This window comes from Lytechinus pictus, chromosome 13, assembly GCF_037042905.1.
Source record: "Lytechinus pictus isolate F3 Inbred chromosome 13, Lp3.0, whole genome shotgun sequence".
Lineage (NCBI taxonomy): Eukaryota > Metazoa > Echinodermata > Echinoidea > Temnopleuroida > Toxopneustidae > Lytechinus > Lytechinus pictus.
This window is the reverse complement of record NC_087257.1, coordinates 24,851,321-24,864,167: the sequence shown is the minus strand read 5'-3', so window position 1 is coordinate 24,864,167 and position 12,847 is coordinate 24,851,321. Positions and strand designations below refer to the sequence as shown.

Genomic DNA, 12,847 nt, shown 5'->3' with positions numbered 1-12,847 from the left:
TAACACCCAGACTACCGTACCAAGCCGCATTAGCATAGTCGAATAAACATTGTATTAACGCAAAGCATAAAATACGTCTAGACTTCATATTCAAACAGGTTTGATATCTATACAAAAATTTCAAGCGTGAATTAGCCTTTTTGGCGATTGAGTCTACCAGACCCGTCCATGATAGGTTACTTGTTAAATTAATTCCCAAATATCTTACTGAATCTTTTCTTTCAATTACCTGATTATTATATGAAACCTTGAAATCGTGTGTATATCTTAACTTTCGTTTAGAACAAAATAAAATGCTTTCCGTTTTCCCAACGTGTAAACTAAGCTTGTTGTCAGACATCCATTCGATGCAATTAGCCAAATCAGCACTAAGTTTTTTATCAATTATCTTGGGATTTGTATCCGAATATAGCAAGACACTATCATCAGCATATAAAATTAATTTAGATTCGTTAATACAAGTACACATATCATTGATGTAAGACATAAAAAGAATGGGGCCTAAAATGCTTCCTTGAGGGACTCCGCATTTAATAGGCAGTGAATCAGAAAGTACCGTCTGCATGGTAACTACCTGATGACAGTTTGAGTTCTTTCATTCCTCGCCTGTTGAGTATCTCGAATGTGTCATTTTTTTTATTTCCCTTTTCTGCTCTGGAAGTGAATTACTTACTGAATAAAAAAAAACGTCCGTGAGAGGCGATATGAGGGTAATATCCATGAACGAGCATGCAGGCTCATCAGTTGCCTATATGCGGGGTTGTAGTTTTGAACGTCATTGCAGTTTGCATGGAATCATGTAAACATCAAAATTCTTGACCAAAAAATGATGGGACATTGTATGATTTCCAATAGAAAATGCAATGTCATCAATAATGTATCCCATTTATACACAAAAAATATTCGTTTTACACCTATGAATAACTAAACAATTGATATTTTATAAGACATGATCTCGAATAAAATGAGCGGGTTAAAAAACATCGGCTCTTAGCATGAAGGCTATGTCCTGCTAAATAACTGTTATACGAATAATACAAACTTGTATTACGCTTCATCGAATTCGGAAGTTATCCCCTCCCTATCCACACAATGGCGCAATAATGGTAATTATTAAAGTTCCACAAGAAGAAACAATATTTGAAGTTACATGCCAATAACAAATGGTTTGGGCAAAGCCACGGACAACCTTTCATAGATAATGTGACATATCAGAAGGTCCTGACTATTTTCTTATTTTCTTACTATTTATTTCCTTTCTTTTTTTTCTCTCATTTCCACCCATCGATAAAACCCAAGTGAGATGCTAGAAATACTCAAGCTTGCCTCCTCTTACCCAATCCATAAATTCAATATTCCCTCTACTCCTTGACTCATCATTTCATTAATTCATTCGACTCCGGACACTGGTATTGTGACGAAACAAAAAATGCTCCAAAAAGGTAATAAAAGATGTGGAACGCTCACACGTGCGGACTATCCAATATTATGATACGCCAATCGAGCTTGGGTAAAAAAAAACTATAAGGCGAAGGAATTTTAATTGCGCGTTAACTGAGGAGGTTGTGTAGCAACGGAAGGCATGTATAATTGATCACACATACACGGTATATTGCCAAGGTCCTGCTTGGCGCTCTCGGTTTATTGACGAAAGGCCAATAATTCCATCCGATCATCAACATCTTTCTTCGTGTCTTCAAGCGGATGACATTCGTCCATCGAGATGGCGAGAAGGTGAAGAGGGACAGAGAGAGAGATAGGGAGTCAGACAGACATGACAGAGAGTGGGAGGGGGGGTGGTAGAGGGTGGGTGAGGAGATCATTTTCGTACTTATAACAATAGGGGCTGGTGAACCAAATATTTTCATTATAAAAATAGTATTTTGATAGATCATAATAGCCTATCTTATTTCAAATGTCATCATATCATCTAAATTCCATGATTACCTCACCATTTCAGTATTTACATGCTAAATATGTGACAGAATATAACACATGAGGAAGTGTATATATTTTGGCTCGCTCACTTCACTCACTCCAAAATTGCAAAAGCGGTGCACCCACAGACTACACAACTCAATTCGCGAATAGCGAAAAGATTTGGGCGAGAGATCATTGAATAAAAACTGGCTAATTACAGTAGAATGAAAATGCTGAATATTGCCAAATCGAATTTGACTAGAAAGGGGCACCAAGGAGATCGTTTCATGAAATGACTTGTCGGACGTTTTATCCGACAAGTCCCGTTTTATCTGACAGTTACCATAGTAACAGTGCTTTTCAGCCAATTACAATCAAGGAAAGTTGTCAGATCTAACAACTTGTTGGACAAAATGTTGATGAAATGCTCCCCAGTAGTCTACAGAATCAAATTTAATTTGTTTTCCTACTCACTATGACTCAAATCAACCAATTTTCAGCTGACCCAACTGTCATACACCATTCCATGTGAAATTAAGCTTATATTAAATTCGTAGAAGCGCGAATATCATTTTTTTTGTAGGTCCATGGTTTGTTAATCTGTGGTCTGACTTTCGAACCTGGGCTCGAAACTCAGTCGGGTTAGAGTGCCCATTTGGTGAGACATTTATCAGGTCCCTAGGATAGGACTTTAAGCCACAGATCTTCTGATTTCTTATCAACAAGCATTTGTGCTTTCCTCAGCAGGTAGGTGAAATTACCACCAATACCACAACCTTAATATTTTATTAGGCTCAAAAATTAACAAAAAAGATATAGTTTATAAAAAAAATAGCACGCGTTTCTATCGTCAGAATCAAACTGGAAGAAATGAACGTTCGAATAGTAAACGAAATAATGTTTAAGTTATTGATTAAGAGAGAATTTCACAAATAAGTTCAAAATTTAATATAAAAACATAGTTTTGAGGTTAGAGAATGTAATTTGGTTTTTTAAAAGTCCGACATCATTATTATAGCCTTACCTATGGTATGCATACTAAACAATGTAAGAGCATAAAAGGTAAAACAGAAAGAATAATATACAGAACATGTTAACATCATCTAACATCAATAATTAAACGCAACCAGATCAAATGAGGCCTGGGAGAACAAATAAAGAAGCCCGTTTAGATATTTTACGATTTATTTAAAGATACGCGTTAATTATGCAGCACGAGAGTTCGCGTGCCAATGGATAATTGAATTTGAAAGAATACTGATAAAATTGGAATCATGGGACTTTGGAACCATTTTGCAACATTTGAGAGAACGTTTTATTCAATTTCACTAACATGATAATTAGTTTCATTTCCAATGGTTTCAGTGTTGCTTTATTGAATTTATTACGTGTATTATGTAAGCGATGTCCTTTAGTATGTTCTGGTAAAGAGACAGTGTGAGAGAGACAGAGAGAGACAGAAAGAATGGGAGAAAACTAGAAAACACAGAAAGGGGGGGGGGGATTGGGATAGATAGGGGAGAAGAAGAGAGAGAAAGAGGAAGGGGAACGGTGGTTTAATGAGCCAAAATTTTAAGGGGCACAACATTGCATACGAGTCAAGAATTTCAAAAAAATCGAGAGCGAGCCACCGAAAATTTTAACTTTTTTGAAAATCTATTATGTGATTTGGTGATAGAGTTTGACATAATATCCAGAAAATGATATCACCTTTCACCATTTTTCTTTCTTCTATCTTTTTCTTCCATTTTTATTTTCCTTGGTCGTAGACCTTTTGGGGTCCGTTGCCCCCCTACTTATAACACCAGTAGGGGAGAGAGACCGAAATAAAGAAGATATACATGAAAAGGAAGGAGGAGAGAGGTGATAGACAGAGAGAAATGCAGACAGGGAGAGGGGGGGGGGGGGATGAGAGAAGAGAAAAAGGTTAACAAGAAAAAGATGGAAGAGAGAAATGTTGTTGTTTGTTGGAAATTAATGGAAAGTATCATATCTATATAAAGAGAGAGAGCATTAAGGTAAGGAAATAGTTAGTAAGATCATGATGATTGCAACAGCGTTAGAATTACACTCAATATAAACGAAATTCCTTTATGAAATTTTCAAAACATTTATAATTGAAAACGGTTAATGATTGAGCAGGGCGAATAGTAACGCGTGAAATGCTTAACCCTCACATTCCATGGATGAATGCGAATGCTAAACAACGTTAAGCAATGAAGGGAAATTGGCGCCTCTTATACACCTGTTACTACCACTGATATGGGCTCGTGCGTCATCAGCAGGCAGCCATTTTAGGTTAAAATTGTTTGTCGAAGGGGATGGATGGAGGGGTGGTGGTGGTCATGGAGGGGGGGGGGGGGTATGGATGGCAGGAAGAAATGTGAGAGGTTTTGAGTGAATATGGATATTAATTACTCAATGCCTTTAGAGGTGGTTTATGAACACAGGTGCAGGAATCTTTCAAAAGAGGTGATAGTTTTAGAAAGTGCGACGCAATACACATCGATTTTTTAATGTATGTAGATAGTATCGGGACGATGATGGTGATGGTGATGATGATGATGATGGTGGTGGTGGTGGTGTTTGTGGTAGTAGTGGTGGAGATCGTGGTGGTGGTGATGATGATGATGGTGATGATGATGATGGTGGTGGTGATGGTGGTGGTGGTGGTAGAGTTATATATTACGGTTGTTATTTCTATCATGATGTCGACGATGACGATGATGATGACAATGCAAGTTTTTGATATAAAATTTAATTTTTATCATTGTACTTTATTCACGAAGCAAGTCACGCCACCAAAATCATTATAATAAAATCCAACACTCATAATCGTATTCATCATTTTCGTGTCTATGGGTACTTTTCAGAAAGATGTACGACATGGTAAATCTCCCAGTATTGTAACTTCCATAGAAGCAACGATTTTAATTAGCAGCTGGGCGTTATTATTATTTGTAATACTTCAATGAAAAGGGTTCCTGGTGGGTCAGAATATTATCTATTTGGTAATATCTTATACAAACAGAGCTTGCGTCAGTCCCCAATAAGGTAAACTTATTATTGTCTATATACATTAAGATAAATTAGATGTTGATAAGATGAAGACTATTCGAAGGCATAATATATACTTGGTTTTATAACCTATTCATAAAGACATAAACAAAATAACAATATTCGACAATTGATATAGTTGAGAGTAGGATTTTATTTCTTCAAAAAAGGGGTTGTTTAACAGTAGAAAAGAGATATAATTGTTTCTTCCAACATGAAACAGAATTGAGTTAATACATATACAGAAAATCAGAGTAATTTCATAAACAAACTCCAAGCAAGCAAAACCCGACAAAAAATGAAGACACACAATAAACATGGAGTATCTGTCGTTCTGGAATGTTGATTGTAAATAATTTGATACAAATTAATCGAAATTGTCTCAATTATGCTCCTAATATGGACATTTCATCAAAGAAACGCACAATATATGATTCATAAATAATGTTATCAAATCTATATCTCAATTGCTGATTTGGAATGTGTATGATAATTTTGGAATGTTTTGAAAATTCATCTTTTTTTATTCATTATGTCATTCGGAAATTCAGAAATGTATACGTCTAACATCTAAAAGTATATACATTCTTTTTGAGCCATCTTAAAAATACAGGTTGGACAGCAAATATTGCACATTTTCCGACCAGAAACTCACAAACAAATATAAGACAGAAAATCTTTACAAACTCAGCCTAAGTTAAGATTAAGTCAATTAATTATTACTAAGTTAATTTTTAAAGATTGAATACTAATTATAACCGATAATCTACGTTTGGATATTCATTAAGTAAACTGTATAAGTTTGATAAACGTTCATGAATATAAACATTATTTTTTTATATTGTATTAACTTTGAATCATATATTTTATATTTGTTAAGTAATAACAATTAACTTCGAAACCAGTTTCCATTTTAAAGAAAATGTTGTTAACACTTCTTTCAAAAGTGAAATAAGAAATTTCAATTTTCACGAAATTTTTTGATCCATATCAAAATTACATAAAAAATGAGTTTTATCTATGTTTTATTACATATTTTGAGGGCATATTAGTATGCACACGTTCACACAGTAATGTATCAAACGAAAAAAAAACAGCACAATATAAGTTTGAGTTATTAATAATTTGCTATGTACAATAGTTTTCATAATTATATACAATACCGCACTCCATCTATAGACAAAGAAAAATATGATATTTATACAAAGAAGGCACGATGTGAACAAAATATAAGGAAACATATTTCCTTACTCTATACTTCAACGAATATAATCTTGAGATTAGGTTACGAACGAAGATACATCATACAATCTTAAGATGATGAACAAAGTATGTTTTGTTCTGGAGTTGAGGATGCATCGAGTTTGGTTGTCAACAAACTTAAGTGACACAATAAATAGAGTTTTATTTTTTGTTTAAAAAATGTTTGAGTTATAACAATACGAGTTGGGCTCCTACTTGAAGAGGTACGTTCGAATAGTGTTTTTATTTACTTCAAAAAGTGTGTTTAATCCACTTCCTTTTGTGTTATTGTAATCATCAAAGTAGTAAAATATGCCAATTTGCCCATCAAACTGATCCTATATTGAAATGAAAAAAATAAGATAAAATATTTATGATAATATGACTCATTTGGTTTTGTGCTACCCACATGGTGCACTAATAGAATAAAATTAGTCAGATGCAAGTTGTTTAAAAAATGAGGGCGAGTTATGTGGTACAAAAAAGAGTTGTTTGCCTTTGAAATTTGGGACGGTGCATTTGTAATATGGCTATGCAATCTTTGAACTAATTGTTTTTTAAGCAAAATTGACAGCAATTGAATTTGCAAAGAAATTGTCAAATATTGATCAAAGGAATGGTCATTTAATGGAAGGAGTGAAATAATTAACACTCTTGTTTACACATTATCATACTAATTTGAGTTTGCCTATGGAATAACGACTCCGAAATATTGAGTGCAAAATGATTTAAGGATTTATCAGGCTAAATCGTTCATAAGCATACGTAACAAAAATCGAATACTCTTTATTCGAGTATGATATGCGTAGAAAATAGGAAGACTTGTGATTATCAATTTCAAGATGGTGAGTAATAGGTAATCAATAATATTGGAGAATGATAAAATATCACCGTATATTCTTCTGCTTTAGGGGGGTTATTTCTTATTATATTCATTTCCACAGAATCGTGTTGAAAATAAATGAAAACGTGTTTTTTGAATGGAACGAAAATATTCAATCAACAATGATTGTATTAATATAATCTCTAATATAAGAGTTGCTGTAAAATACTTAATCCGTGCTATTCGCACGGGATATTATTCTGAAATATTGATAAAAAGCTGTGTCGTGTCTAAAAAAAATACAATTTCTTTCGATTTTTCTTGAATATTTCACTTTTCAATTCAATGATGAAAATTAGGAACAATAAAAAAAGATGCGTCAATTGTTAAATAGTGTATAAATCTGGTGAATGTTTCCTCTACAAACACGTTTAAGTCAGAAGGATTTATCATCAACATTCGTCGTCTGACAAGATGTCCGATCTATAAAAAAATGAATAAAAAAAGTTTTGATTGATTGAGAAAAACATGCCATGCATGTATCTGATAGTTTCTTTGGTCACTGTCAGATAAAAACCGGCGAAGTCGGATAAAACATCGAATGTTCTATCCGACAAGTCATTTCATAAAATAACCCACGGGATTCTGCTTATCATGCTTATTGAGTTGCAGAAGTCGACAACTAAAAAATATGGATTGGGAAAAGGATATGAGACGAATATGAATATGTTAAGAAATTGCTTGTCTTTAGGGACTTAATAATTTCGTTTAGCATTCAGTGACATCTTTCTTCTAGGTGATGATGGATAGGGGTGAGTTGCTGAGCTATCGTGAGTTCGGCCAACGTCGTCACGCCTTCATCGTAGTCGTACGACTCGAAAGAACTCGAGGGTGACGAGTTCTGGCAGATGCTGCCGGTCGACAACGGCGAATCGGAGGAAGACTGTCGGGGATCCTCCGGCGTCCACACCTTGGCGACCATAGTGCCATTTGGGCCTGGTTGGGTATTCTTTTCATGGCTCCAGGAGAGGGAGTGGCCAGCGAGGGGTGTGACGCCATACTCGTTGTCTAGCGGTGTTGGCGATCCTGCAATCAAGAAAAGAGAAAAAAATGGGCATGTCTTTAAGTTTAGATATGACTGTCATGATCAGCTTCTTTTTCTTCTTAGAATTTGTATGCACGAAATATTAAAAAAAACATATACACTGATATTTTTATTCTTTGTGGGTTATCAACTTTCAACATTTCATAATGTTCTATTCGGTCAGCATAGTTAAACGAATGTGTAATAGGAAACCTTGAATTCGGGCTAGCAATGTTTTCTAATTGATACTGTTTTCAAATACTATTCATTTTCTTTGTAATACACTTTTCTCTAGCTTTTCCTTGATTTTTTTTACATATTATTATTGAAAGGGGCGAATGTATAATGAGTAGATCGATTTGTCTATCTCTACACCTTCATGATGTTAATCTCTGAGACAACTAAGTGGTATATATCACCATTAAATGTTGGACATGTTCGACATTCATGCCTGCATGTCTTGAAATGTTCGCAAAAATGAATCTCCTTGCTTAAATCTCTTCCTGACATTATACCGACGAATCATAATTTTGAAAGAAGAGTGCATTTGCCTTTTGTCGCTTCGAGCGGCTTAAACCGTGCTAGATCTACACTGTAAGCTTCCCTATAAATGCAATTTTACAGCTATTTGGTGCATGTTAGGTGTCGGTTTATGTGCCGAATAATTATCGCCTTTTCCAATTTGTCATTTTCCGATCACAAGTTTAATTACCGCATACGCATATCCACTCTTTTGTAAGCGGTGTGGGTTTCTTTTGCCGGGGGCTCAAAGTCCCTATGTTCATTTTTGGTCTTAATCGTCTTTTCGAGTCCCAATTTCCTTACACTCGTGTTGGAAAACCTAAAGGTAATCTTGAATGAAAATCGGATTTGTTAAGCCCGTAATCGGTAGAGAGGGCCTTGTTATGTTATGGTACCGCTGAGATTAGAGACCGGGGCAAATAGAACCCCCTTTGGATTGTATAGGGGGTAAGCGACAATACCAGTGGGGTAATCCCAAAATGACAAATGGGTTTAACGGGACCTGTATGGAAACTTGCTACCGGTATTAGGGGGTGCTTGTTGTCATGTGAAGAAAACACGGTTACCTTAATTATAATGCCACCATTCTAGCTGGCTTTTGAAGGAGCATTTCGATAAGAAGATTCGGCAGGTTTGATGGACAAGATGCGACTTAAAAGTTGGTGGTGAGTTTTATGAGGTTCGTGAAAAGGAAACCCTTGAAAAAAAATCCCTCGTAAATCTATTCATTAAGTCAAAAACATTTCGTTTCACAATTTGAACCACGCTGACGTTGAGTGTCGAGGAAAGGTTAGCTGTTGGTGATTACACAGTCTAGCTTTTTATTTTACATTAATCATTATAATCAAGACAACAAGCTCAGATGGTAGTAAAGATATACTCATATTTGTATCACCCGCTTCTTCATTTGCGTAACTCATTCTTTTCGCCCCAAACAAGAAAAATCGTTTGTTATAACAGGTTTTGCCTGAGTGTGGTCCCGAAATCTTCATCAGATCTTCGTCATAGCTGGTGTAGTCGCTAATGCACAAGTTCATTGGATTCTAACTAAGAGGAACTTTTCTAATGTTTTCTTAAAGTTGGGAACATCAGCGCGTTATATTTGAAAAAAAAATATGGGGTATGACGCTGTTGCCTGGTTGCCGCACGCAAAAAACTGGGCCTGTAATCGTAAAGCAACAACGAAACGAGTGGTACCGTAAGCATAAAGACATTATAGAGTTACTCCTATAATGACAGTTATTATTACATTGTCGATATTTGGCTCTCGTTTTCGACTCGACCTATAACTTTGGATAAATATAACATATCATCGATGAATAAGTAATGATCTAATAGAGTCGAGGACAATTGGTCCTGGAAAAAATGAAGACATCGTGTCGGCGAGAGTTGGATAAGATTTGAAAGGAAAGTACATAAGAGAAGCGTTAACAATGTTTGAGTCCTGTATAAAATACACAAGCTACAATGTTCTCTGTCGACTTATAATAGTTCTTTCATTTTCTGCAGTCGATTGCGCTGTCTTGTGTGTCAAACGAGTCCCTAGGCTTTTCCTTGCCTTTTCTTTCTCGCATCACCGTTATCGATTAAGTATCGATCTCCAGCCGATTACAATGGCGCAAACGGCCAGAGGGAACCTTGTTAATTCCAGCAAGAACTATAGCTAATGCATTAATCCTTCCCGTACAGGTATAACAGAGGTATTCTCTTTTTGAATACAAGTCGCTGATCCTACTCTGCCATTGTATTACTGCAGGGTCCTACCTGATGAAAACTTCGTTTCATGAAAATAATTGCCTTTTATCCCCTCGCCCTTTCTAACCATGTTAACCACTCTACGGCTATTTTTTAATTTCATCATATCTTATTCCATTTCGAAGCGCCGATTTTCGCTGACGCGTTTGTGTGTTTTATTGTAAGGAAACTAATATAAGATCATGAAGATTTACAAATAGCAAGAGTTTCATAGTTTTCCGTCTAGCCATGTAGCTGCTCTCATTTTTGTAAAAGTCGTCGAAATGTTATTATCAAACTTGATATATCTAACTGTACTAGCTAGCTTGCCCTGCTGATATTGTCATGAACATCATTATTGGGTGTAGCGAACGAATTTTGTGCAATTTATAATGGGAACATATAAATTATTGAAGAAAAAATTATTGAAATTTACGACTTAACTTAAACCCTCACCACTTGCTTGTTTGATATTATTTTTGCAATCTTTATTAGCATATGTTAGTGTGGGAAACAATAGCTATAGTAACTTGTGCATTTCGACCATTGGACCATATGTTACATTTTGCAATATTGAAAAAAGTTGTTGGTGAAATGCTGAATTAATAATAACAGTAAAATATGGACAAATAAAGAAGAAGATGGTCAACAGGTCGATGAGAATAGAACCAATTGATAGATTATAACGGTATGGAGGAGATTGATTGTGAAAAGGGAAAGAATAACAAGCATAGAAAAATAAGAAGAAGAAGAAGAAGAAGATGATGATGATGATGATGGAAGCGATGATGATGATGAAAGCGATGATGATGATGATTATGATGATGATAATGATGGTGGTGGTGGTGGTGACAAAGTTAGATTGTGTTTAAGAGGTGGAGGAGAAGAAAGATGGCAATAATTTTGAGAAGTAAAACTCACCTCGATGGCAGATGATAACTTTCTTCTGCGTTTCCTCTGGAGTTGTCGCCGGCGACTCGAGCTCTGCACCCTCGTTCTCGATCATCTCTGCAAGAAAATTGATGTATCCTATGGCCAGTCTCAAGGTATCCACCTTGGACAGTCTCTTCTCGTAAGGCAAGGTTGGGATGTGTTCCCTAAGTCCTTCAAAGGCATCGTTGATAGACGACATTCTCTTCCTTTCCCTCAGGTTGGCAGCCTGTCTCTGTCGGACCTGTTGCGTCGGGCACTTTGGTTTTCTCCTTCTCCTCGTCGTTTTGCCCCCTTCATGCTGGAGGGACCGACGTCCGTAGGTCTGGTTAAGAGGCTCAAAGACATTCCTTTCGTAAGGATGGCTGTATTGGTGATGATACGATGTTTGGTGGTGGTGATACAGAAGCGTTTCGTGACCATAGTGAATATTTTCCATAGTGAACCACTAAGTGAATACCTGAAGTTGGTTTGGGAAAAGTTTGAGTTGGTTAGGTGCACAGGTGGATTTTCAAACTCTTATTAGAAGTTTTATGGGCAGCGAGTGTTTCGGTTGAAATTGGTTGAGATGAGATAGGTTGCCAGAAAAGCATGAAGAGATGTATGGATGATATGTTTGGTACCAATGGGTGTCGATCCCATTCCAAATTCCCAGGGCACCTTGCCTTGGATTCTTCGTCAAACCCTGGACATAAAAATGCAGAAGAAGTTCCGAGAGCGAAGTTTTATAGCGGAGCCGCTGAGATGTTCTGTCCGCATCCGAGCCCCCGGTATCCGACACCGAACCCTTGCTGGAGATACTCCGTAAACCGCCCATGCGCAGACCGTTTTGACCAATCAGGGCGACGACACGCCCCCTCGCGCGCAGAATCGCCGTCCAACATAAACCACACGTGAGCGAAGTTGAAGTGCGTGCGTATGCTTGTAGTGAGGAGTAGAGTCGTGCTCGGTGGAACAATAGTCCAGTATTTGCTCAGAAATGTATCTAAATTTCACCCCAAACGCATCGAGATGGATCAAATTGCTATTAAAGGGGGTAACGCCTTTCACTCATCACTTGGCCAGCAAAGCAAACCTGACCGCACCCTCTCTAAATTTCAATAATGAAATTATTGATACGTCTTTATACCAACCTTTCCCCCCACCTCCCAATGGTCTGCGGTGCGACACAACTTGATGCCCCATGTTTATTTAGTCCATTTATATAACTTTGATTTCCCCAATTGAATCGCCTTTTGAATAATGACCTTTTATTGTGTCGAACAATTTTCTTTTGTGGAGAGGGTGTGGAAATATAGAAGAAAAAACAGGCCAATGCTGTATCTCTTCAAATAGCGGTTTTCACGGGTAATATAGCTTCTTTTACGACGCCGACGTGAAAATGGCCCTTGCTCAATTGCAAGGAAAGTTGAAAAAAAAACAATGACAGAAAACAATAACACATTCTAACAGCCGCTGCTTGTAGAACATTTAGTTTTCTAAGATTTAATTGTTCTTTGTCAAATGTCACAATGGCTTGAAATTATAATTTTCTT

The 12,847-nt window shown here is 36.5% G+C and overlaps 1 protein-coding gene across 1 annotated transcript; it reads right to left on the bottom strand.

Moving 5' to 3' along the window:
* Positions 1–5,113: 5,113 nt before the first annotated feature.
* On the bottom strand, positions 5,114–12,111 carry LOC129275241 (pancreas transcription factor 1 subunit alpha-like). The gene is made up of 2 exons (XM_054912035.2): positions 11,304–12,111; positions 5,114–8,128 (listed from the first exon to the last, which is right to left on the bottom strand). The coding sequence occupies exons 1-2, from the start codon at positions 11,749–11,751 to the stop codon at positions 7,818–7,820; spliced, it is 759 nt and encodes a 252-aa protein (XP_054768010.1). The 5' UTR covers positions 11,752–12,111; the 3' UTR covers positions 5,114–7,817.
* Between the last annotated feature and the right edge of the window lie 736 nt (positions 12,112–12,847).